This window comes from Chelonia mydas, chromosome 10, assembly GCF_015237465.2.
Source record: "Chelonia mydas isolate rCheMyd1 chromosome 10, rCheMyd1.pri.v2, whole genome shotgun sequence".
Taxonomy (NCBI): Eukaryota; Metazoa; Chordata; order Testudines; family Cheloniidae; genus Chelonia; species Chelonia mydas.
Window position 1 is genome coordinate 243387 of NC_051250.2, and position 26818 is coordinate 270204.

The 26818-nt window shown below is 40.9% G+C and overlaps 1 protein-coding gene across 3 annotated transcripts; it reads right to left on the reverse strand.

Moving 5' to 3' along the window:
* Positions 1–234: 234 nt before the first annotated feature.
* On the reverse strand, positions 235–26804 carry UBE2I (ubiquitin conjugating enzyme E2 I). 3 transcript variants are annotated; one of them, XM_007063673.4, is made up of 7 exons: positions 26100–26804; positions 16988–17066; positions 16650–16733; positions 7023–7095; positions 3311–3420; positions 3058–3137; positions 235–891 (listed from the first exon to the last, which is right to left on the reverse strand). In XM_007063673.4, exons 2-7 carry the CDS (start codon positions 17051–17053, stop codon positions 828–830), a joined length of 477 nt encoding a protein of 158 aa, XP_007063735.1. In that variant the 5' UTR covers positions 17054–17066; positions 26100–26804; the 3' UTR covers positions 235–827. The 3 variants fall into 3 exon arrangements, with proteins under 3 accessions (XP_007063735.1, XP_043380051.1, XP_043380052.1); XM_043524116.1 differs by having other exon boundaries at positions 26408–26635; XM_043524117.1 differs by having other exon boundaries at positions 25356–26114.
* Between the last annotated feature and the right edge of the window lie 14 nt (positions 26805–26818).

The following is a 26818-nucleotide window of genomic DNA, read 5'->3' on the forward strand; positions in this document are numbered from 1 at the left end:
AAATCGATTTAGATTAACCAAGTCTGAGAGACTATCATTCAAGAGTAAAGAGTTAGAGAAGGGTCACTTCTACAATAAGAGAGTGCGGGGTGGGAAGGCTAACAATGAAACAGGCGTACAATATTAGAAGCCTTTATAAAAAGGAAGGGTCATTTAATTTTGCTTTCTGAGACTATATTTAACTGGAAGGCTTTTCTCCTTTTATCATTTAAATGAAGATAATGAAACAAAACCTTTATATAAACAGTTTATTTACTCTAAACAGCAACACAGACAAAACGCCATATAAACACAAAAGGAAGTGATGCAGAATCAAGATGCTGGCTGACTTTGGATCTCTGAGGCTCTTAAGCAATAACAACCTAGTTTCTGAAAGATAGAAAAACAAATTAAGGGGAGGGAAGGGGGTGGAGGGTATGATTTTTTCATACAGCCAGCTAGAGTCTAAATATAGTTCTAAACATTTTAAAGCATGCCTGCATCAGATAGCAAAGTAACTAGAGATACTAGTGAATTTATAGAAGTATAAAAGTTTATAATTTTACAGCAGTTGAAATACTGACATCAATATTAAAATAAAAGCAAGTTTTACATAACAATCAAAAATACAAAAGACTGAAGGAAGAGACCCTGTATGAAAAAACTGGGGGCAATTCAGCGAATTCAGAACTGTATACAAGTGGCGAATATGGAAAATGGCACACATACGACCCCCTCCCCTAAGTGAATATTAATTGTACATAGCAACATTAGATTTTGCAAAAATTTTGTAAACAAGTTCTTGCCAAACCAATCCCTTCCTTTTTAAGATGCTGTATGACAGGTGCTTATGATGGCGCAAACTTCTTGGCTTGTGCTCGAACCCTCTTTTCATATTCCACTCTGTTTTGGCTGGATATAAAAAAAAAAGTTATTAGACGTTTCAGATGTCAATTATGTCAAGCTGCACAATGAATATGAGACCCTTAAATTATTCCTTAAGGCAAGAGAGATTAGGAAAAGATGAAGTATCTTATGTACTCATGACAGTAGGAAAACCCATGACTGAACTGTCCAAAGGGTAAACAGAAAAAAAATCTTGGCTATACCAACAGCTCACTGTCCAAACACTGCTCATTTAATTAATGAGAGGGTCATTTGCACTGCAGGACCCATTTTGTTTGAAAAGAATTGACTAGTCTAAACAGGTTGGTAGCCCAGGTAAGACAGAGCTCACTAACATCTGTCCAGTAGGGTATGCTGCAGGAAATAAGAAGAAGATTGTATCTCAGAAGCAAACGCATTTTGTGGAAGGAGACAAGACATTTACAGAGTTACTCTGTTAGATTCGCCACAGAATAGATGTCTGTGAAAATACCATGACGTTTCTATTATTTCATTAAATGCTCTTCATACACTAACGTATATCATGTTACCTCACCCACCCGTGTTTCTAATATCCTGGGATCAACACGGTTACCACTACACTACACTGTATACTAAAATAATGTCATTTCTTCCAAAGTTTCTCTTACACATGTTATATCACCACAGAACACAATCTCACTGAAGATTTGGTAAATTACAGGGTTTCTCCTCAGGGTCTCACAGCCCTTTCTTCCCACCCTAAAAGTCGGGCAAGAGAAGATGCTGGGCTTAGAAGGCTGTGTATAGATGTGCAGTTTAACTTACTTTCCTATAGCTAAAAGGAAGAAAAAGACAAGATAATTCGTGGAACTGGTACTGGTAGTTTACAACACGGCTACTACTGCAGAACAACTAGCCAGTAGTGAAATAACACAGTACAGCAGAAATCTAAACAAAGCATTGGCATGTGAAGGAAATTTATTCTTGAACAGGGACATTTAACAGTTCATATAAAAAGGACACCTGTTTATGAAGCACCATGTCTTCCCATGCATTTGGGTACCAGATTAATAAATGAGCAATTCCAGTTCCTCTTGTTTGTTACCCAGGCTCCTAGCATTAGTCTATAGGCAATTAAAAAATTTCTTCCCCTCATGTCTTTTGGTTCCTTGATTCATTTTGTTCTCAACATCTCAATTTTCTGCCACCTGAGTGCTCATGTCTTCCCTCTTTCCACCATCTCCTTTTGCTATCAGTTTAACCCCCTCCTGACTATTCTAGCTAGTCTGTCCCCAAGGAGATTGGTCCCTCCTCTACTGAGGTGGAAGCCATCCAAGCTATGCAGCCGCCTCTTCCCACAGAAGTTGCAACAATGTTCTGCAAAGAAAGCTCTCCATCCTGCACCACTTACCTAGCCATCAATTCACTTTCAGAATCTTCTGCCCTCTGTCTTTCTTTGCTTATGGGACAGGAAGGATCTCAGAGAAGATTGCTTAGACAATCAGAGATGTTCTTTCTTACCTTTAAGATTTCAAAGCTTAGCCCTACACTACTTTTCAAACGGATAACCTCATTGCATCCAATGCCATGTCATTCTGACAAAGTTCCAGCTGTCACCACCCATAAGCCCACTTCTCACTAAGATCTCCATACTCTTTCCTATGCTGCCCCATATGCACTGCACAAACTCCCCCAAAATAACTGTAAACCCACTAATTTAAGACCAAAATGGCTACAGAACCCCCCAGTTCATTACAGTTAGGAATGTAATGAGGAACGATTGTACAGTAGCTACTGTACAGGACTTGTTAACTTATCCGTCCTCTCCCTTGCCTCTACACATTAATTTCACCCAACTGTTATGTCTTGTTAACCTAGGATTGTAAACTCTTTAGGGGGCAAGGACTCTTTACATATCCGTACAGCACAATGGGACTTTGATTCCTCATTAGGGCCTCTATATGCTACTGTATTAACTTGCCTTGCTATCACTGGACCTTCAACCTTAACTTTGAAGTTACTTGGTTGTTTTGTTGAGGTTACAGGATAGAACTAAACATCTCTACATAAAGCAGACCCAGAAGTTATTTTCTAGAAGCTGCTTTACCTGTCTCACCATCAATCACACAAATTGAGACCCAGGGTTTACAAACAGCTATAGGCCAGTCAATGTGTTTGTTAAATAAATAAATAAATAATCCAGCTACTAACCAGTAAATTGTGTAAGCCTCTGCTTGAGCTGGGTCTTGAATATTTGGTTCATTTAGAAGTTCTTGTATTCCTAACAAGATCTGTATAAGAAAACATGGAAAAAATAATTTATGTAAATATTACTATGAAACATATACAATTCAGAACTTCTATAAATAAAATGTAGAATTGTGCACAAGACATTTGAGAATCACACAAAAGTTAAGCTGACAAAGCAAGCAAAGGTGTAGTTTTAACAGAAGAATGTTTTGACCTGTTTAATTGTGATTGCTGGCCTCCAATCCTTATCCTCCTCTAAGATGGAGAGGCACACTGTGCCTGAAGGATACACATTTGGGTGGAATAATGGTGGTTCAAATTTACCTAAGGAAGAAAAGAGTTCTTTATGTGCAAATCTAAGATTTTGAACCAAGTTTCATTAAATCAGAACATTTAAAAAGTCGACTTCTAGTAAAGCTGGCCATTTCCCCTATACCACAAGGCAACCAATCTCCCATTGTCACAATCCCATTCAGAAAATCCATGAAGTTTTTCTGCAGTGCAGTTACCTTTAGTTCTCCCTCCTTCGTTGGGTCTACTTGTATCTCCATGCCAGATCTCAGTCACATTACTGATTATGTTAATCAATCCAGGCCAAAATATGTTCTGAATGAACAATATTACCTATTATTCATGCTAAGATAGGAGGATTTCATTAATGCTAAATGACACTAAGTGCAGTGAAAATGTACAGGGGATCACTTATTACTTAAAAGAACTCTGTACAGAGCAGCTCACCCAAACCTTTACTGCTTCCTCCCAGAGCTCAGATCCCACCACTGCTATGAAATATGGTGGACTGAAAGAGTATCCTGGATAATATTTAACACACAACACTCTTTATATGTTTAAATTGCTGTATGAACATTAATGGACACTGACATGATGAGGAGCACAACAAACATCCTGCTTTGAAATACAGTTCCCAAAACAAGCACTGCCACAAGCAACAGCTCTTACACCAGAGGACAGTTTCTCTTGCTATTTCACCAAGCTCTATTCAGAGTAGTTTTGTGATGGTCTGGGCCCAAAAAGTAATACTACTTATATCAACACTCCACACGCCTTCATAAAATAATGAAGCACATCCACTCGGATGACCACATCTATACATTTTCACCACCTACTCCCCCCATTCTTTGCAAATGTTACATTAAAGAGACATTTATAATACCTTTAAAAAGTCTCCTTACTAAAAGTTTGTCTATTTTAAGTTTCCATTTTTTTTTTGTTTCATTTTATCTTTATGTACAAGACCAATAACTGCATTCAGAACACAACAGTGAATTTTAAATTAAGCTTAAATTACATTTAAATCAGGACATTTCTATTCCATTTAGGTTGTACAATCAATTTTGTCCCTAAAATTAAATTGTGTTTCTTTAATATCTCTATTGCCTTTGTAAGGACTTAAAAGCAAAGTGGCAAATGACTGATTCTGTAGCAAGACAGTTTCAGAAATATTCCCTATCTTTAAAATGAGGAATTCCATTAATACTGGCAGAATTTTTCAAGCCAGCTGATATTTCTCCAAATGCCTGCTGTATACTTTTACAAGTGAAAAGAAAGGCTCTCTGTTATGTCACCAGCATTAAACTGGAGATGAACTGAAGAAAGAGCCTAAACACATCATATAAATTTCCAAGGTCCTGAAGAAACAGGACAAAAACCTTTAGGTGGCATATTGTACTCTCTCAGGGAGCATCACATTCAATCCATTATCCCAACTACACATACAAAATGATAGGGTCCAAATTAGCTGTTGCCAGTCACAAAAAAGATCTTGGAGTCATCATGAATATTTCTCTGAAAACATCTGTTCACTGTGCAGCAGCAGTGAAAAAAGCTAACAGAATGTTGGTAACCATTAGGAAAGGGATAGATAAGACAGAAAATATCATAATGCCTCTATATAAGTCCATGGTATGCCTACACTTGGAATACTGCATACACTTCTGATCGCCCATCTCAAAAAAGGGATTAGAATTGCAAAGAACAGAGAATGTCAACAAAAAACAATTAGGGGTATGGAACAACTTCCATATGAGGAGAGATTAAAGAGACAAGGACTGTTCATCTTAGGAAAAAGACGATTGGGGGGGAGGTATGATAGATATCTAAAAATCATGAATGCTGTGGAAGAAGTGAATATGGAAGAGTTATTTTCCTTTTCATATAAACACAAAAACCAGGGGTCATCCAATGAAATGAATAGGCACCAGGTTTAAAATAAACATAAGGAAGTACTTCCTTCATGCAACCACTCAGTCAACCTGTGGAACTCATTGCCAAGGGATGCTGTGAAGGCCAAACGCATAACTGGATTCCACAAAGAACTGGACAAGTTCATGGAGGATAAGCCAATCAATGGCTACTAGCCAAGAAGGTCAGGATGCAATCTCATGCTCTGGATGTCCCTACACCTCTAACTGCTAGAAGCTGGGATTGGACCACTTGATAATTGCCCTGTTCTGTTAATTCCTCCTGAAGTACCTGGTACCAGCCACTGTCGGAAGACAGGATGTTGGGCTAGATGGACCACTGGTCTGACCCAGTATGGCCATTCTTATGTTTGAATTGGAAAAACTTAAATCTTGACATCAATGTGACATAACACATTCCTGCCTCAGATGATGCTAAAGACATCAAAAAGCAACAGCCTTGTTTTTAAAAAGCTGTATGTGGTAACTTAAATAATAGATTTGAAAAATAATTTGTTCAAGAAAGGCAGTGATTAGCTAGGGCAACAGAACTCCATAGACAGAGATATCCATGAATTTTAAAAGACAGTTTTCCTAAAGATTTCCCTAATGGACACTGGAACATTATGATCAGTAGTAGCTCTATAGCTATCATAAAGCAGAATGTATTGACTCTACAGCCAGAATACCAGTATTACGAACACCAAAGATAATCATAAATACAAATGGTTTCTACAGCTTGCAGTAGGATAAAAAATTGCAAAGAAAGAATTATTTATGTAATACGTGTCCTGTACACATATCACATGCAAAAAAGCCAAATTAATGTTAATGTAATGTTATGATTATGATATCAAATGTTAAAGTGAAAACACTCCAAAAATTATTACTACTACAACACTGCACCTCCTGGGTATCTTATAGTACATGGGAACATTTAAGGGAAAGGAACAGAAAAATATGAGGTAGACAACTTTGCTAAGTTAAAAACTGATAGAATAATCCTAACTTTTGAAAATTTGATCTCCCATCTTTAATATTTAATTAAAACTAGATTTTTAAAAAACAGAATGAAGAAAAATCTGGAGCTAGGTAGCCTGAGAGCTGTTGCTGTATGTCTATTCAGCTTATGGAGGTCTTTCAAAACAAGTATGCACTCGCTAAACACACATTCACACTGCTTCCACTTACGTGCTATCCTCTTAACTTAAGGTACTTTTCTATCAAGAATGCACAATACACAATTTTCAGTACAAAACTTAGCAGATGCAACAGTTGTCAGTGACAACTATGCCAAGTTTCAAAACTGAGCCATAATTACTGGAACCATATTAGAAAAAAGTGATCATTAATTAAAAAACCCAATCCCTTTCCCCCTAAAAAACCTCAAGCCAAAAAAAAGCAAACAAAACCAAGGAAAAATCTGTGGGTTTTTTTTATCTCCCTGAATTTAAGTAGCTGAACAGCTTTCTTAAACTTTCTAAAGAGGCAAGCCAGGGAAAATTTTATTCTAAAGATGGGTATGTAAACGCACATAAAAATAAGGATTATAACCATTTCAGTTTTAACTATAATAGGCATTAAACATCCAGGATAATTAACGAAGTGTTATAAAACTTCCACCCTACTATCAGCAGAAAGCAGGTAGTTAGTTTTTCATACAGCAATAAGCACTCAGATTCAACACCATTCTATTAGAAACTGGTATTCTGTCACTTTACTTACATTTTGGGGGTGAGGAGGGATAGTCATCCTTGAAAAGCATCCGTAGTTTAAATAAGCCTCCTTCCCATGGTGTCTGTCAGGAAATTTCAGCAAAGTTAGTTAGATTATGGTAACATCCAAAGTATGCCAAGCACTTTCAAAATAGATGGGGAGTTTATAGTCTAAAGAGAACAGACACAGAAATTAAAGGTGCATGCCAGGGGAAAAAAAAACCATTCAAGCACAACAAATAGGGTTATTACATGACTATCCACTATACTATATGTATTTATTTTAATATTTTTATAGGATACTTGCCTCTCTGCCTACCTATTGTTAGGTTTCTTAAAAAAAACTTTTTAATTTCCTTCTTTAAAATGTATTTTGTGTTTTAAGGCACTAAGTTAATTTCAATTAACTGTTTCCTGGACTTTGTTTTAAGCAACTGTTCTTCAGAATTCTCACATTTCTCCCTCAGTGTTGTTACTCTGCTATTATTAATATCCCAATCCTAACTAACACTATTATCTATCACTGATAATTCTTCAGTTTCTCACTAAGAATACCCCACCCACCCATGATTTTAATGAAAGTAAGAATGTTGCAATCCAACCTTCACTGCATGCCCTCCCGTGAGGAAAAACAACAAAAGATGAAGCTGCTCTCATCCCGAACAGGTTTCAGAGTAACAGCCGTGTTAGTCTGTATTCATAAAAAGAAAAGGAGTACTTGTGGCACCTTAGAGACTAACCAGTTTATTTGAGCATGAGCTTTCGTGAGCTACAGCTCACTTCATCGGATGCATAGCATATCGTGGAAACTGCAGAAGACATTATATACACACAGAGACCATGAAACAAAACTTCCTCCCACCCCACTCCCCCGCTGGCAACAGCTTATCTAAAGCTTATCTATCACTTTTGATAAGCTGTTGCCAGCGGGGGAGTGGGGTGGGAGGAAGTTTTGTTTCATGGTCTCTGTGTGTATATAATGTCTTCTGCAGTTTCCACGATATGCTATGCATCCGATGAAGTGAGCTGTAGCTCACGAAAGCTCATGCTCAAATAAACTGGTTAGTCTCTAAGGTGCCACAAGTACTCCTTTTCTCATCCTGAAGACCAGCATGGGCACACATGGAAAGTTCCAAGAAGGTTGGTGCTGATTATATCAGTCACTGATGGAACAGTGAAGGTATCTTTACAGGCTGTCTCCTTATGTCTCTCTAGGGTGTTGAAGTCTTTACAGGCCATCCCCCTATGAAGAAGTTGGTTGAGCTACCTGAGTCACATTGCTGTGGTAATAGGGTACCGGGCCACCGGTTTTCTATCTGCTGCCACTGCACCTGGGTCAGTGTGGCCTCTTGTCATTTAGGTAGGAAGTTACTTAGGTATACCCCTTAAGGATGATGAATTAGATACAGACTAGTCATACCACTTCTCACTAAATTTCACAATGGGGGATTACTAAAAGAGTACTCAGGTGCTGCAAAAAGTGGGGTCACTGCTTCAGTAGGAGTTGTCTCTCCATCATGCCCGTCCTGTACCAATGCACTGTGTTGCATTAGGGAGCACCATGTAAGATGCAAGACAGTGGCCCTAAATACTTGGTCACTTACAATCCCCCAGTACCTCTGGCACCAGTAAGGGAGCTGCATCATCCTGGGTGAGTTGTAGTTTGGGTGCATGTACTCTACCTCCTTCCTACAGATTCAGGTACAGTACTCTTCAGTTTCTGACCCCTCTCATTGTGCAAAATTCTGCCATTTGCTGAACAGATCACCCACCATGATATCTAAGCATTGAAGTGAGATTTCTGTACCTATTTTACAAGAAATCCCAAAGTTTGTCTGTGGTTGGCGATGTACATTACCATAAAGAAATGTAGCCAACACGGAACTCTAATCATTTGTCAGAAAGACATCTTTCCTGCTATTAGCAGCAATTTATTTAATTGAGTTCATATGATGAGCTACGATTGGGAATTTATATTTTAAGAGTCAGCAAATCATATGAGATGTTTAAGAGTACAAGTCAGTTTTTAGCATTTCAATAATATCTCACAGCTGCATCGGTGTACCTATTGGGTCCATATGTATGAACAAGGCAAGTAGTGGTATACAGACACGGTCAAGAAGTTACCTTACATGTAGAGAAGGCACTGACTGAAAAAACCTAAAACTTGCTCTGCCACGTAAGCATGATTTAAACACACTTCAGTTTGCCAATAAGTCAATTAAGACATCTAGTATGAACACATCTGAACTCAACAGGGGACATACTTTATTATTTAAATGCTAACATGCCTCTGGCCACCAATAAGGTTCAAAACCTCATGATGCTGTACGTCATACAAACATAAGGCAACCCAATCCCTGTCCTCAAGAGCTTGCACTCAAAAGACAAATATCTGACAGAGGGTGGAAGGAAATGGTAAAAGAAACACTATTTTGTTTCCATTGTGAAATCTGATCTAAAAGGGAAAGAATATCAAGAAAGGAATTCTAGAACAAACAGTAAAAGCTAGGAAGGCATTCTGATATTACTCAATCTAGTGAGGGCATAATTATGCTCGAGAAGGTGCACTGGGCTTGTCCACACTTGAAACGCTACAGCAGCACAAGACGGGAGGGGTTCTCCTTATCAGCAGTTAATTCAACTCTCCGAGAGTCGGTAGCTAGGTCAAGAGAAAAATTCCTCCATCAACCTAGCACGGTCTACACTGAGGGTTAGATTGCCTTAACCATGTCGCTCAGGAGGTGTAGATTCTTCCCACATACTTGAGCAACATATCTGGATCAACTTAATTTTTGAGTATAGACCAGGCCTTTATCTGCTATTATAGGTGATTCTCTTATTTTGGATAACTGATTTACGTATTAAGTTGGCAAATCTCATTCACTGACAGATCTTCCTTCTAGTTTGTATATTTTTATACAAGCATCAAGAACTAATTTGAGGTTTGCAAGTTTGGAAATTCATACCAACTAAAACCAGATGTCAATTTGATTGCAAAGTAACGTTGAGCAAGTTGTCCAAATACTCAGGTTACTCAGAAGAGATATTTGTCATTAACAGCAGGGTGCTTCAGGATTCCATACTAGATCTAAAGTTTAAATATCCTCTTTCAGGTAATTAATAAATACGAGTAATAATGAGGTAGCAAAATTTGCAGGTGACAAATTTATTTTGGTTAGTTAGGATCAGAGAACTATGAAGAACTTCAGAGATACCTAAACAAGTAGGTGAATGGACAACATAATGGCAAATGAAGTTCTATGTCAATAAATATGAAGTAATACCCATTTCGGCGAGAAGAGACTAAATTACTCATATACCTTACAGGATTCTAAATTAACTATTAACTCAGGAAAGAGTCCTGTGCATCACTACAGATAATGAAGACCTCTGCACAATGTGCACCTATAGTCAAAAAAAGAAAAAGTGATACTAGGATGTGTAAGGAATGGGATGGAGAATAATACACAGATATTATAATGCCTTTATTATGGTAGCATGTCAGCATTATAGTTAAGGTTGCTTCACAGCTTCTGTTTAAAGTTCAACCTAAATCCCCTAAAAACAATATGCTAAGTCGCATTCCTCTGAAATTTGGTGTGCTTCTGCGGGGGTTAGTGACCCAAATTCATGGTCATTTGAGGTAGGGGCTGCAGTGATATAAGACCTGAAAAAAGAAACAGCCACTTTTTAAAAAGTTTCTATGTGGTCTTGTTTTGTCCAGAACTAGAGATCAAACTATTGATATACTGTAGGTCAAAATGGTCTCAACCAGTGAAGTTTTACCAAAAGTTGTGCATGGCACCCACTAAACCTTTAGGGGACTCAAACCAGGAAAAGTAGTTAAGCAAACTAAGGGCTTATCTACATTAGCCCCTTACAGCGCTGCAACTTTCTTGCTCAGGGGTATGAAAACACCTCCCTGAGCGCTGCAAGTTTCAGCACTGTAATGTGGCAGTGTAGGCTGTGCTCCCAGCGCTGGGAGCTACTCGTGGAGGTAGGGTTTTGTTTTGTTTTTTTACAGCCGTGACTACACAGCCACATTAAAGTGCTGCTGCAGGAGTGCTTAAACATTGCTAGTGAAGACATGCCCATACATTTTTATGTTATGCATGCAGATACAGGGGGGAAAAAAGCTTGAAGGTTTCCATTCCTACTATTTTATATGCTTTAAGTTTGACTCTTGTAAGTGCACTAAAATCTGTACATTTACTCAGATTGCTTTGAAATTTGGTGTGTCTTATGGGGATACAGGGTAGTGTTAGTGATCCAAGCTTGGGGTCATTTGACCAAGGGGTTTCTGAGTTAACCCTCCAAAAAAAACAGTTTCCTTCTGTTGCTTTATACTGTTAAACTGACAGGTACTAATGACTGGATGAATTACAGACTTTATTGACATTGCTGGCTATGGATCACCCTTTAATTAATATAATTATGGGTAAAATAAGCATAAGCCCCCATCTGAGAAAAAAAAGTTTTGGACTGAGTGGCTGGAGGTTGCTACAATTTGAGAGTCTTGAGTGACAATTTTGTTTTGGATGGAATGTAATCAAAGAATTTTGGGATGAAAAATTAAACACGTGAATGCTTCCTAGGAAGGATGAGGTATTAGGGAGCAGACAAGTGAGGTTTGGGCCTGCAGCAAGGGGAGAAGGGTGATGTCGAAGGGGATAAATGGTGATGGGTGGTAGAAAAGGGGAGAGCTGTTAGGGGCTCAGGGGAGTGGAAGTGTGGGGCTCTGGGAAGGCTGCATGGGGGTGAGTGGCAAGGAAACTGGGGGGAAAACAGGGACAGGCGGCATCTGTCAGCTCCACATTCTCCCCTCCCATGTGTGTGCCCAGATCTGGTGAACTCTTGCAGCTTTAGTGAGGTCAGAGACCTCCTCCTTGCCCCCCCATGAGCTGGATTGTGGTGGGCCTTGACCCCCCTCTCCCCCAACAGTGTGTGAGCCCCTTACTACCTGTCTCCTTGTGTGCGCCAGGATCTGGGGGGGCCTGTGCCCATCTACAGTGGTTCAACCCTCCCCCATTTAAGTTGGATTCTGGGGTGTCTGCCCTTTTGGGAGAGTCTCAGGCCCCCTCCCTGTTCCCTATGTGAGCCAGAATCTGGGGAAGTCCTGCTCCTTTGACTAAGGGGCTGAAAACAGGAATCCTTCATGCATTTCATAAGTTCTAAAGCACTCAGGAGGGGAATAGGAAGACCAATGGAGATGAATGGAACAGTTTGCAGGTCTACACTTAAAATGCTGCACCAGCGCAGCTGCACTGCTTCAGTGAAGACTACTACAAGAGAGAGTTTCTCCTATCAGCACAGTTAATCCACCTTCGTGAGAGGTGGTAGCTATGCCAAAGGGCAAAGTCCTCCCATTGACACAGTGCTGGCTACTCAGTATAGTGGATTTCACACCCCTGAGCAATATAGTTATACCAATGTACATTTGTAGAATACAGCGGGCCTCAGAGCTATTGTTTCAGATTGTATTCATCTATATGGGGTGTTCCCATTCAGCTGGCACCATCACAATGAAATTAATGCTTCACACCTTTCAGAGCCTCCTGCACTGGAGAGGATGTGTAGAGGAACCCTTTCCCTCCATCATCCCTGTATCCTTCTTGTTTAGAGAATCATACTTTTAAGTGCCCTAAAATGCACATGCTTTACTGGATTTTTCTGAACCTCATGGGAGTTCTGTGCAGGGTGAATGACCCAAATTTGGGGTCATTTAAACCAGAGGTTCCAGAAACACAAGCCCTAAAAAAATCAGCTGTTTTTTCAAAAGGTTTCTAGATTATTATTTTTTTGGCACAGATCTAGAGCTCAGACTATTGCTGTGATGTGGGTCAAAATAGTCTCAGTCAATTTTTATCCAAGATACTGCATGGCACCCACTAAGTCTTTGGGGGACCCAAATTGTGAATAGTATTTAAGAAAAAACACTCTTTGCTTGAGTAGATGTGCATTCTGGAAGGATTATGTTGTGTGTCTGCTAATAAAGAAAAAAAATATTAGGATTTCCATGCATCCACCTTATGCTTGCCTGGGTTGTTTGAGGAACTGTGCCAACACCATTGCTCACAGTGAATACCCTACCACTGAGGTTTCTAGTCCCAACCTTTGTACATCTGTACAATGAATTATTAAATCTTTGTTGCTTGCTACAAGCTGTTACAACATAACATTTTTATTTTATTGAGAGGTTTACAGTGAACACAGCAGAATAGTCAGCAATCAGTCAAACCATAATCTTTGTTCTATCAAGTCGGAAGGAGCCAGAGACAGGCAAGACTTGGATTGGCTGTCTGAGAAAAACGTCTATTTTACTAGCCACTGGGGGACAGATGGCAGGGAGTGGAAGTGGCTACTTCCTGGTCTGGGGGCAGATTCTTGTTGGGTTGCCAGTGTGGATTGTGTGTGATTCCTGATTCATAAGATGGCAGAAGTCTGCAGAAGATCAAGGTGTGTGCCACTACATGGGGATTGCTGACTACAGGCTGATTGGCATGGAAAGAGGTGGCCTTTGATGGCATGATGTTTTGCCCACTCTGAAGCATCTAACCATTGATTTTAGAGCTTGTGCTCTACCCAACATTGTGGCGATTCACTGGGGCCTTATTCCTGTCATGCATCTCATAGAATAATCCAGAGCAGATTTGGACAATTCAGAGATTTGTGTCCAGGAGCCGTGATAGTTTACTCGGATTTGGCTGAACATCTGCATAATTGTTACAGTGACGATATAAAAGCTATTGATAAGCATTGGAAAAACAATAAATCAGGAAATTGGAGGGTTCATGGCTGACCAGAAAACATATGCTGTCTCACATAGAAACATTTCAAACTCTGACACCTCACTGTTTCTCAAGATGGGGCACATCGATTGGACAGGGATCAGAGGATCTCTCTCTGACATAAGATTATCAGTAGTTTGGAACAACCACCCTATCTGTGGTTCCTCTCACTGGCCCAGCCACAAACTCCACCCTCCAACCATTCTGAAACAACACTCCACCGTAACATAGTTGTCCTTCACTCCACGAACTACCCAGAAATCAAGTTATAGGTGGGGAGGAAATAATAGCAACAGAAAATCTGTTTATCAGGTAACGGACTCCAGGGAGATGCATTCCCTGCTTATGGGCTGGGGGACCACAGTGACTGAGTCAGGGGCATGGATAGGGAGGTGTGTTTGTTGCAGTGGGAGGGAAAGGGCGGCTGGCTGGCTGGCTGAGTATTATGTGAATTGCAGGACATATGTACAACTGCTTAAATGACTATTAACTCCTACCAACAGATCTTTTCCTGTTTAAAAAAAACTAGGAAAGTCAATGGCAAAAAATGATGATATCGCAAAGTTACAGTAGTTTAGTGGTAAGTCATTCCCTTGCAGAAAGCTGAGTTGAGCAAAGGTTGCCCATGCAACCTTAACTCTGCTCTCTTTCAGCACTGGCCCAATAGACCCCCCTTAACATACATACCTATACTCTGCCAAGCCCACAGTTGCTGAAATATACAAGCTCTTCAACTCTTTTCACAACCCAATCACTCTCACCCACAGGGTTCCCTCTAACACTGTTAAAAGACTAACGGTGGGGGGGGAAGGTTGCCCATGCCACCTTTCTTCTACCCTCTGAGTATGCACACATTGAGGCATTGTACACACTGGCCATTGACACTGTAAGATTCCAAAGGTTCCAGATCTGGTTGTACACTCACACACTTGGTCAACTCCCTAGAAAGAATACCACTCAGGTACAATTTAAGAACCATTTCACAGCGTTTTACAACTTACTTACACTTACTCTCAGGATACCATCTCAACATACACTTTCATTTAACCATCACTAAAGCATTAGGATCCTCTCATATTCCACCACCCTACTGACAATATCCTTTGTAATAAAGGCTTTATGCCCTGCTACTGAGATAACCAACAATTCCACATAGAAATGATGCATATTGCATCCTGAAGGTACATATGTACTCTTCCCTTTCCTCACACACAAGAGGGTGGAAAACAGATCACAACTAGGTCACAAACCTCAAAGTAATCCACAGTTCTCACAAACATACCTCTACCAAGCAGAGCCATCTTTCATCACAGCTACACCGGACACTGACCACAGGGTATGCAAGCAGATAATAAATGCTTAACTACTCTCATATCCCAGCTTGCTATTGACAATACCCTTGTAATAAAACCGCATGCCTTGCTAATTATATAATGTACACAATTTTACACTGAAATTATGCATATTGGATCCTAAAAGGTACACATGCACCTCTTCCTTTTGCTCACACACATCTGAGGGTGCAAAATATAGATCTCACACACCTCAAAGTAACCCACACAAGTCCTCAGAACACAAACACAGCTTTATCAAGTGGCCCTACTGCTGTTAGCGTACATACCACCTAATACACTGGCTACACCTGAAGCATATCCAAATTCCTATAGGCTACCAGCCCCAAAGGAACAGAGGCAAGGTGGGGTGGGCAAGCGCTCCCCCTCCTTTTTTGTCCTTTAGCAGCGTTAGATGGAATCCTGTGGGTGAGAGTGAATGGGTTATAAAAGGAGGTAAAGAACTGTAAAAGGAGATGAAGCAACTGTAGGGTTGGCACAGTAAACTATAAGGGCATAATGGGGCATTGTTAAAGGGAACAGAGTTAAAGTTCCATAGGCTACCTTAACAGTGCATTTCCTGGTTTTCACAAGTTTTGAATTTGCTCAACTCATTGTTCTTTAAGGAGATAGCATACTACCAAGCAACCTTAACTCTACATTAGCATAGTTTTTTGCCATTGAATATAAACCAATGGTGCAGTCTCACCTGGAATACTTTGTAAAGTACTGATCACTCTGTCTCAAAAACCATACTGTAGAATTAAAGGAGGTTCAGAGAAGAGTGATGAGAATTTTCCTTGTTCTTGATTAACTATGGAGAGAGACTGAAAAGATTGGATTATTTACCTTAAGAAGGAGATGAATAAGAGGAACATAATAAAACAACATATAGAGAAGGCAAATAGCAAGCTTCTCCTCTCTCTCATTACACAAGTACAAGGGGACACTCAAATTAAAAAGGTGAAAAAGAGAAACTTTTTCATATAACATGTAATAAACTGTGGAAGTCATGCCACAGGATGTCACTGAGGCGAAAATTTTAGCAAGATTCAAAAAGGGTTTGGACATTTATATAGGTAAGAGGTTATAATTAATTATATAGGTTATAATTAACTACAATATTTTGAAAGGGGTGTTAATCCTCATGCTTCAGGGCTTAAGCCAATCTAAGTATTAAAGGCTATATTGAGACAACGCAGGAGGAAGAGGGGAAGATTATCCCATATACGATTACTGTAGACTATTTACACCTTCCTCTGACGCATCTGGTACTGGCCACTGTCACAGACAGGACACTGAACTAGATGGACGTTGGGTCTGATCCAATATCGCAGTTCCTATGTGCCTATTCCATGTGTCTTCCAAAGTAGTTCTGGAATTTGATTAAAACTGAACATTTATGTTAAAGTGTATTTCATAAATTGCACTAAAAGTTATTCATGATTTACATCTGTTAAAAATTAGTTTTCAGCATGGGAGATAAATGTTAACAAAATTGACAGTAAGTCTTACCCCTTTCTTTCCTGGAATAGCACATTCCCAATTCATGAGATTCATCGTGCCATCTGGATTTTTTGTAGGTACTGCTACAAATCCCTGAATTAAAACAGAAACCCAAAGTAAGACTTTTGAAAGTACATTTAACGCTGATGCAGCATCAAAACATATATTTGTACAATGCAGTCCCTCTCTACCTACACCAACTTGCTTGACATTTCTTCATGTATCAGAGGAGGAGTTTTCAACAGCTGCTTTATAGTTCCATTTCACATTAAAAAAGGACACCAGAACAACACAAGTTCAGTGCGAAGTTGCAGAAGTTAACCACTTGAGAGTACTGTTCTACTTACAAATGGATGGTCTTTTCTCCAAGCTTTCCTCTCCTGTGCAAGTCTGCTGAGGGCGATCCCAGACATCTTCAAAATCCCTCTAAAACATAAACAGTTGCCCGTTAGAGCAAATAGAACACCTCAAGTTAGTCATGCAGTGATGAATAAATACACTTCAAACTCCACACATTTTCTTTTTTAACATTTATTAGATTGACTGGCAAACAATTACTTTTTAAGGCTCTACACAGCATAGAAGTTCTGTTAGAAATAGCAGAGCATCTAAGTGAGGGGTTCTCAGGACAAATTTTTTGGTGGCCGCTCTCACACTTTTTCCTAAAATACTTAATTAGCTTTAGGAAAAACAAATAAAATATGCACATATATATGTCCAAATCATTGTAATTTTTTTATTGCTAGCTAGTAAGTCTGTTGTGAAAAGTGATAGTAACAAACATACAAGTATTGCTTTTTACAGCACATTTACTCAGCCCTGTCAAGCCTCGGGACAAATTAAGCCCTGGAAGGGAGGCATCGGGGGAGGCAGCAGGGGCCAGGAGCAATGGGGGTGAGTGGAAGGGAGGCAGTGGGGGACTGGAGCCCGAAGTCCTGTGGCCAGAGCCTGCTACCCTGCCACGCCAGGGCTGAAGCCTGAAGCCTGACCCCCACGACCCCTGGGAAGGTGGGGAACTCACCGGCTGCCTGATTCTCCAGCATTGTGCCCCAGGTGTCTCCAAAGGGAGGACAGGACCCAACCCCTGCTGGCACCCCAGCAATCAACACCAAAATAGTGCATCCAGGAGCAACAGGGAGGGGCCACTCGCTACTCCCCCCCCCACCCCACCCCATAACAGCCCAGAAGGCTGTGGCCACAAGAAAAGCCCACAGTGGCTGCATGTGGCCACATTTGAAAAATGCTGATCTAAGATCAGCTTCTCTACACAGGGATGTTTACTGGCATAATCTCTACCAGTATAGGTTATGCCACTAAATTTCCTGTATCAACAAGCCTTAAACTACTAGATTTGAACTAAGTTCTTGAACACTACCTCCATCTTGTGTTTCACAGTTGCATTACATTGGCAAAGGGAATTCAGTAGTAGTTTAACAACTACATTCTGATGCTGTCAGAATAGGATACAACATATACCACACTGCCAGTAGTAAGATAAAGGTTCAGGAACAATAGGGGTTTAAATTTTGAGAGAGCGTGCAAATATTCTGTCTCCCTAAGGAGACCGATGTGCCATTCACTTGCAGAGGAGGACATCTATGCTGCTGATCATGCTTACTGAGCTTCCCTACCAGCAATCCAGAAAGCAGTAGAAAGTAGCCTGTAAACTGCTGCCTGGCTGGGACACAAACTATTCTGCACAGGAGCAACTAAGATGTCAATCCTATCAAGATCATATCAGTTTCAATCTGATGATACTGCAGTAGTAACCACCAATTAATGGTGGGCAGAAACAGGAGTACAGATGTGAGCCTGTAGAGAAAGAGGCTGGCAGATACACAAGATAGTTGGCCCATGGTGTCATTTCAGGATACTAGACTTGAGGACCACACTTAATCCTGTCTTTCTGGAAGCAGTACAGACTACTAGAAGCAGGACAATACTGTGGAATCAGGGTCACAAACAAAATGTGCCAAAAAAATTTCAGATCTCAAGACCAGAAAAAAAGAAAAGCAAAGCAGAGATCTATTATTACAAGAGGGAGGAGTGACGCACATTAAGACAATGGAAAGAGAAGAAAGCTTCACACAAAATCCAAGAAGGGAAATATTAGATAATACTTAGTCCTGCCATGAGTGCAGGGGACTGGATTAGATGACCTTTTGAGGTCCCTTCCAGTCCTGCGATTTTATGAAACTAAAGCAGTGATAAGCAAGAGAAGGTGGTTCATTTAGACAATTAAATTGGTACCCAAAAGCCCAGGAGTTAATTTATTAAATGGGCAGTAAGAAGCAGCTCATAGAATCTCCTCACAAAAAGTTTTCATTCCCCCAGCTTCATGAACAGTTGCAGGTACTCAGCACCTCAGAAAGTCAGGCCAACTTGTTTAATTTCATTTGTGTAAATACATAAACCTGTATGACAGCCAGAGGGCTCCCAACAGTTCCTCTTTCAGTACACAGTAATAGAAGACTAATGAGATGCTAACTGCCATCTATCTAAATAGATGAAGGAATCTATAAAAGGGTTTATAACTACTTTCGTCCTGTCACATTAACAGTCTGGGTATCAATTTAATCAATGTGAACATTTCAAATTCTACAGTTTAAGTTTATTATGGAAAAGCATTTTAATTCCAGTTTATAGAAATCCTCATTTTGAACTTCACATTGGTTCATACTACTTTGCCATACCATCTATAAATTGGAAATTTGTCACCTTCAAAATTTTAATATTTTCCCTTTGAGCAACACAAAGAAGGTCCAAAGAGATCTGACACCTACTTCATACAAGTCTTGAATAACAGCATCAAATTAGATTTTGAAGAAACACACACTCACACATTAATGCATTCAATGATATTTCACAACAACTTTCCATCCAGTCCTACTTCTGAGTTTCAGAGTTAGTTTTGCTTGAACGCATATATTCCAGAAATGCCATAAATACAACTTGAAAGCTAACAATTAAATTCATCTTTATACAAAGCTAAATTTCATTAGAAAAAGTGAGATCTGGATAGGGTGAATAGATAAAGTAATAATACTGCTTCCAGAATTCTGCAGTTGGTCTAACTTTCCCTAGAATTAGAAACTAATCACTCATACACAGATTAAGTTAAATGAGTATGGTAGAGATATGTATTTGGCTCTTTGCTATGCCAGAACATTTGTGGGGCTAGTTAAATACTGTGCCCAAAGAATACTGTATGTGCCTCTAATCATTTGTTCTGCTTGTGGAAGCAAAAGCAGATTTCATGGAAAGGATGCTGTGAGAATAGGATACAAGTCACGTTATGAGACCAATACTTTGTTTCAAAACATTTTCTATCATGTTACGAAAGGAATAATTTATTCAGTGTCATTTATAGATGAACACTCATCAATCCCAGAGCAAGAATCAGGAAATATGTGCAGTAGAACCCTGACATACATATTCATATTCAGTAGTTCATTAAAGAGAATGATGGTGAAAGTTTTGTATCGGTTGCAAAGGACACAAAATCACTCAAGATATAGTTAAGTCCTAGGCAGACTGGGAAGAATTACAAAGGGATCTCACAAAACTGGTGACTGGGCAACAAAATGGCAGAAGAAATTCAATGCTGACAAGTGCAAAGCAATGCACATTAGAAAACATAATCCCAACATTACATAAAAAATGAGGGGGGTCTAAATTAGCTGTTACCACTCAAGAAAGACATTGTAGTCATCATGGATAGTTCTCTGAAAGCACCTGCTCAATGTCCAGCAGCAGTGAAAAAAGCTAACAGAATGTTAGGAACCATTAGGAAAGAAAGAGATAAGACGACAGAATATATAACGCCACTACATAAATCCATGACACAGCCACACCTCGAGTATCGTATGCAATTCTGCTTGCCCCATCTCAAAAAAGATATATTAGAACTGGAAAAAGTACAGAGAAGGGCAACAAAAATTATTAGCGGTATGGAACAACATCCATATGAGGACAGATTAAAAAGACTGGGTCTATTCATCTTAGAAAAGAGATGACTGAGGAGGGAATATGATAGAGGTCTAGAAAATCATGAATGGTGTGGAGAAAATGAATAAGGAAGTTTTATTTACCCATTCACATGACACACAAGCTAGGGGTCACCTAACGAAATTAACTTAAAACAAACATAAGGAACTACTTCTTCACACAATTCCCAGTGTAACTCGTTGCCAGGGGATGTTGTGAAGGTCAGAAGTATAACTGGGTTTAAAAAAAAAAAAGAATTAAACAAGTTCATGGAGGATATGTCCATCGATGGCTATTAGCCAAAGGGGTCAGGGGCGCAACCCTATGCTCCGAGTCTCCCTAAAACTCGGACTGCTAGAAGCTGGGATTGGACAACAGGAGATGGATCACTCAAACTGCCCTGTTCTGTTCTCTCCCTCTGAAGCATCTGACATTGGCCACTGTCAGAAGACAGGATATTGGGCTAGATGGTCCATATGTCTGACCACGTGGCCATTTTTAAGCTCTTGCATTTTAATTGTGCAGTCAGCCTCTCTTTCCCTTCAACCACTAAAGAACTTGTAGACTCATTACCAGACAGATACAGCAAGTAGCTGCTGGTCCACACTATACAAACTGAGAAAGCTAATTGTGTTTACAACTTAATCGAATATCCCAAGTTATCAGATGCAGAAAAGAGGTAACTGATCAATGTGAACATTTCAAATTCTACAGTCTACGTTTATTATTGAAAAGCATAATAAACATTAGGAAACATTAAGGGCCAGATTTTGCTCTCAGCTATAAAAATGCAGATCCATGAAGTTAACAGATTAAGGCCTGGTCTACACTAGAAAATTAGGTCAATTTAACTACATCAGTCAGGGTTGTGAAAAAATCCCACACCCCTGAATGGCACACTTAAGCCGACCTAAGTCCCCATGTAGAACTCTTCCATAGACCTAGCTACTGCCTCTCAGGGAGGTGGATTACCTATGCTGATAGGAGAAACCTTCCTGTCAGCATAGGTAGCATCTACACTGAAGTACTGCAGCTGTACCCCTGTAGCATTTTAAGTGTAGACTAGTCCTAAATTGCATATGTATATGTGAGCAAAGATTCTGGCTTTTCAGACTGCTGTAGCCTACAGAGTACCTACAAGCTATCACCAAACAAGGTTCTCAACAAAACGACTTACTGGACCTTGAGCTACTATCTTTGGTTTAAGGTAAAGTCTCGTGCATCTTTCTGTAGACTACCTGCCTGTTCCAGCAGCAATGCACTGTGCAATGGGCTAGCAAGTTTACAGTGTAAGAAGAAACTGTAGAAGGTTCTCTTCAGATTTCACTGGAACAGAAATTTGACTCATCAGTTTAGCATATTAATCAAGTCAAATTCAGACTACTTTCAGAGGGTTTCTATACAATATTGCCTATATTAGTGGTTTAAGTGTTTATACCTCAAGATTAAATTAAGTCTTGAGAAGGGCTCTAAAATCCTATTTACATGAAAAAAGTCAAATATATTAGGTTGTATAAGTATATCTACCTATCCCCCACACTCCATGTGAGATATGGAAATAACTCAGACCTCTCTCATAGAAGCATGGGGAATTAAATTAATATTTGTAAAGCTCTAAATGCTAAGTATAATTACAGAAAAATCAGTTTCCTTTACATTACTTTAATATCAGATCAGCGTTACATGGAAAAGATAAATCACAGCCCTTAAATAGTACAGGATTCTCACCAAGCTATTTCAGCAGTTTAGTCTAGTAGTCAAGTGGTAACATTTTCAAAAGCACCTAAGTGACGTAGAAGCTTAAGTCCCATTTTCAAATAGGACATAAGCACTTAGAAGTAAACGTTCCACTGAAGGTCACTGGGATTTAGGCTCTTAAGTCACTTGTAAAAAATGCAATATAGGTGCTTTTGAAAATTTTACTAATGTACACAAATAGATCGAATGAGGCTAATTATTAGTTGACCTAATTATTTTACAAGAAAGCATGAAGTCCCTCATGCTGTGAATTTACTTTTAAGCTCTAGAATTCATTTCAATCTACACATATCGCTTGGGCTAGAGAATAATCAGAGTTTGAAAACCTGAAGATGGATTTCATGGCATGTAGCAAGTTTTCTACCTTAAAATCCATTAAAAATTAGCTCAGAAAAATACTACAAATGGATCTACAAATACTATGGTGCTATTATACACTCCTAGATAGAAAACAGACCTCCTTATTTACAGGTTAATGTATATGGTCTGCAGATTTTCAAAGTGATTAGCTAGAAATATGCAGAAACAAGAAATTGAGAAGATTCTGCAGAAAAAAATTAAACCCAATCAAGACAAAAATCTGCCAAATGTGACTTTAAACAAGTTAGTATTTCCTCTCCACCTTTAACCAGAAAATAGTAAAGTACAACAATATTTGTTGCACAAAATCAAAGAATTCTTGTCTAGTGGTTAAGGTGCAAGTATGGAGTCTTTAGATCTGAGTTTTATTCTCAGGTGTGCCATAACAATGGATGACTTTGGGCAAATTACTTACTTAAAGAGACTCAACCCAAGTTTGGCACACAATTTAAATTGATGGGGGAAAGCTTTTATAAAATGTATGCCCAAGAGAATGTTTCCATGTTGTCTCTTTAAACTCCAATAGCAAATTTAAAATTTTAAACATTCCTCTACAGTGTTCACAGCTCAAGTATCCTAACCACCAAGCCCTGTGAAAATGGCAAAATGTTTTCATACTTAATGATTTTCATTGTGTACTTCATGTATTTCTTTCCACTTCGACAAGCACTTGTAAACACAGAAAGTAAAACTGGAGATTTTAATTCATTTCAGTTTCAGTAATTTAACCTATCAGTAATATAGGTTAAAAACTTATAATGCAATTGAAATTGACCATTTCATTTTAATCTCTGCCTTTGTTTACTCTTCTGAAAAACTGAGATATGAAAGAATGTAAAATTAACTAAAAAACACATTGAAATCCACAGACAGAAACTGCCACAGATGTACAAAGTATTATATGCATTGTGCGGAATTGTCGCATCTAATTTTTAACCCTTTGTTCCAGATTCACAGGCAAGCCAAGAATTGTATTAGAGATCTCATTTTCCTTATTCTCCAGCAGCCTCCCTTTTGAAGTTTAGCAACTTCCCCACGAAGTACTCTAGGTATTTAGAGTGCAAACATGAAAAAAAAATAAAGCAGATGAGTAAGGAAACTTGCCATTTTCTTCCTCAGGGTATTTAGAAATCTAGGAAATCATATGTTTGTTTGAGGTAGGCCTTTGGCAGCTACTATACTTTCTGGTGACTAACCACTACATAGAATACCCCAGATTTCAATGACCCTAAAGCCTGCCATCTCTTTTACACCCACTGATTGCAATTATGGCAGAGCTAGAAGACTATACAAGAAGAGCCACTTACTAATGCAGATCCCCTTGGTTATGAGTGTACAATAGGAGAGCAAGGCAGGCGACTGTCTAACCTCCAGTGAATTCCCTTTTGTAGTGTCCCTCCAGTGAAAGCACCTACTAGCATTTATTACTCGGATTGCATCACTGTTGGAGTTTGATCAATCTGTTAATCCTCTGTCTCTTTTTGGAATACACTTTAGCACCAGGAAGAACCACTCCAGCATCTCCGAATCCCACCTCCTTTTCCACTAAACCACTCCTCAAAAATAAATCTGTTTCTTGTGTGTTTTCTTTCAGAGTAGCAGTTTTACCTGAAATGCCTGATTTTTCAGTTATAGCTACTAGCTTTTGAGACCATTAGCGGCATAAGAATTTTCTAGCAATTCCATCTCACATTTCTTAACATCTGGAGTCTTCTCTTTTCCCCATGAGAAGTAAGTGCTGTTAAATTTGATTTTTTTTTCCTAAACTTGATGAGTTTACTAGTGCTGAATGGAACTGAGCTAGCAGCCATGAAGACTGAAGAGGCCTGCAACAGCCACTTGAAAACATAATAAAGAGGTCAGCCTCCACTTCCCATTCAGTTCTTTGCCTCAGAGCACCAACCATGGTGATGATTTTTTGTTATACTGGTATTTGCTCACTAGGAACTGAACTGAGATGCCCAAACTCATTTCACATAAGACATCAAAAAAACAACAGGTAAGATCTATCTGTCATTAACTATTTTGGCTGAATCCAAACCCTACATCCAAAAGATGAATTGCTCAATATATCCCATTACTGATCTCCCTGGCTACCCAGCTTGTCTGGTCCAAAGAATCCATTTGTTGCCCTGTGATGCAATGTCTCCAAAGCAGTATCTTTCCTGTGGAAATAGATCTGCATACAGTATTCCAAATGAGGGCTCACAGGTGCCTGGAATAATTACAGGATCACCATTTTGTTTTACATCCTGGTTACCTTTAACAATTCTTATTTAGCCCACAGCAGAACACTAGTATGAAAGTGTCTAACACAGCTAGTCTTACACACTTACACTTCCTATTTGAGAAGCTAAATATTACCACACAAGGAAAATACATGTATGAATAATTTGTCCAAAGAGTGAAAAGCTTCTGCTTCTGTGAAGAGTAGAGAGCGCCTAAGCATGGGATCCAATCAGAATAATGCTGGACTGACTAAATGAAACTACCCTACTAACAGGATGGGAACAGAAAAAGCGTGTGTTTGGCTTTGCCTACATACAGAAGCCCTGAGGTTTATCCACAGTGGAACAGCAAAAGGCAACTCACAGATATTAGCCCTATTACCTTCTTCAGCTCCATAACTTTACTAGGTCTGTAAAACAGTTTTCAAGGCAGTGCTCAGAAACGCCTGCCAGCGCTGCAGTCCCTGCACTCCATAAGTGGTGCTGGTGTTTCAAGAGGCCCTCATAGTTTATACTTCACGGTAGGGAGGGACCCAGTGTAAGTCCCTAAGTGGGGCTGAGAGGGGTCATCTCCCTGTCAGAAATCGCTGGGGGCAGGGGCTACCCTACAGAGGCGCGAGAGCGAAGATACCCCGGGGAGAGCTGCTGTACAGGCCACAGGTACTTGCGGCCGGGAGCTCCTCGGGGCAGGGACTCGGCCCGTCCCAGCCCGGTTAACTGCCCAGACCCTGCCACTCCGAGTTCCGACAGGGAGAGCCCGAGCTCCGGTCCCCGCAGGTGGGGCAAGGCGGGCTCCCCAAGGCCCGCCGCACGCAAGTGCCGCCGGGGGGGGCGGGCGGGGGCACAGGCCGCTGGCCCGTCCCCACCCAAGGCTCGCAAGCCAAGGCCCGGCCCGCACCGGGCGCAGGGGGAATGGGGTCCGGCCGGGGGACGTGGGTACTCGGGCCCTGCAGCAGCTCCCCCCTCACACCGCGGGGGGGAGCGGCCGGGCCCAGAGAAGGCGGCTCAGGGAGCAGGAGAAACCGGAGCCCGAGCACCCCCAAGACCCACTTCCCTGCCCCAGGCTCCGTCACCACTGCAGCCTCTGGCCCCGCCGCCCTCAGGCCCTCGCCCGGCCAGGCCTCACCGTGAGCGGCCGCAGCACCCGCGCGTGTCCCGGATTGAGGCAGCGGCGAATGACCCGGATGTTCCCGACTCGGCTCCCCCCCTTTGTCTCTGGTCCGGACTTTCCCTCCCTCCTTGCTCGGTGCGGAATGCAGCGGCGTGGAATGTCCCTCAGTCCGACCCGTCCGTCCCGCTGCGCCGCCGCAGTGTTACCCTCAATCGGACCCGTCCGGCACGCTACACGCATCTTCCTGACACAGGGCCGTGAGGTGGCCAATGCAGCGCCAGAACGGAGGCCATCTGGGAAGCTCCGTGTGGCAGTCTCCCTACCTCACTCCAGTCTCTTTGTGCTTCGCCTTCCAGTGACGGCCCCCGCCGCCGCGCCTGAGTGGATTTTTCCTGTAGGCACTGAGTTAGGCACCTGTGCCTTTCAAAGGAAACGGCGGCGGTGTCGATGGGCCAGACTGGAAAGGGCGGGACCAGGACCCGCCCACAGGGACTCGCAAGACGCCACTCAATCAGGACCCCTTGGCTCCCACGAGGCCCCTGCACAGCGGTGGGGGGGGCGCCCGCCTCGGAATCACGTGGCCTCGCACGAGCCGTTTGCCCGGCCCAGCGCCGGCCGCGTGCTCCGCGGTGGGGTCCGTCGACTGCGAGCCCGCGGACCTCCGCAGAGCGTCCGCTGCCGGGGCGAGCCCGCGGGCCCGGGCCGCCGCGCGCTCCCCACGGGGGGCGGACACG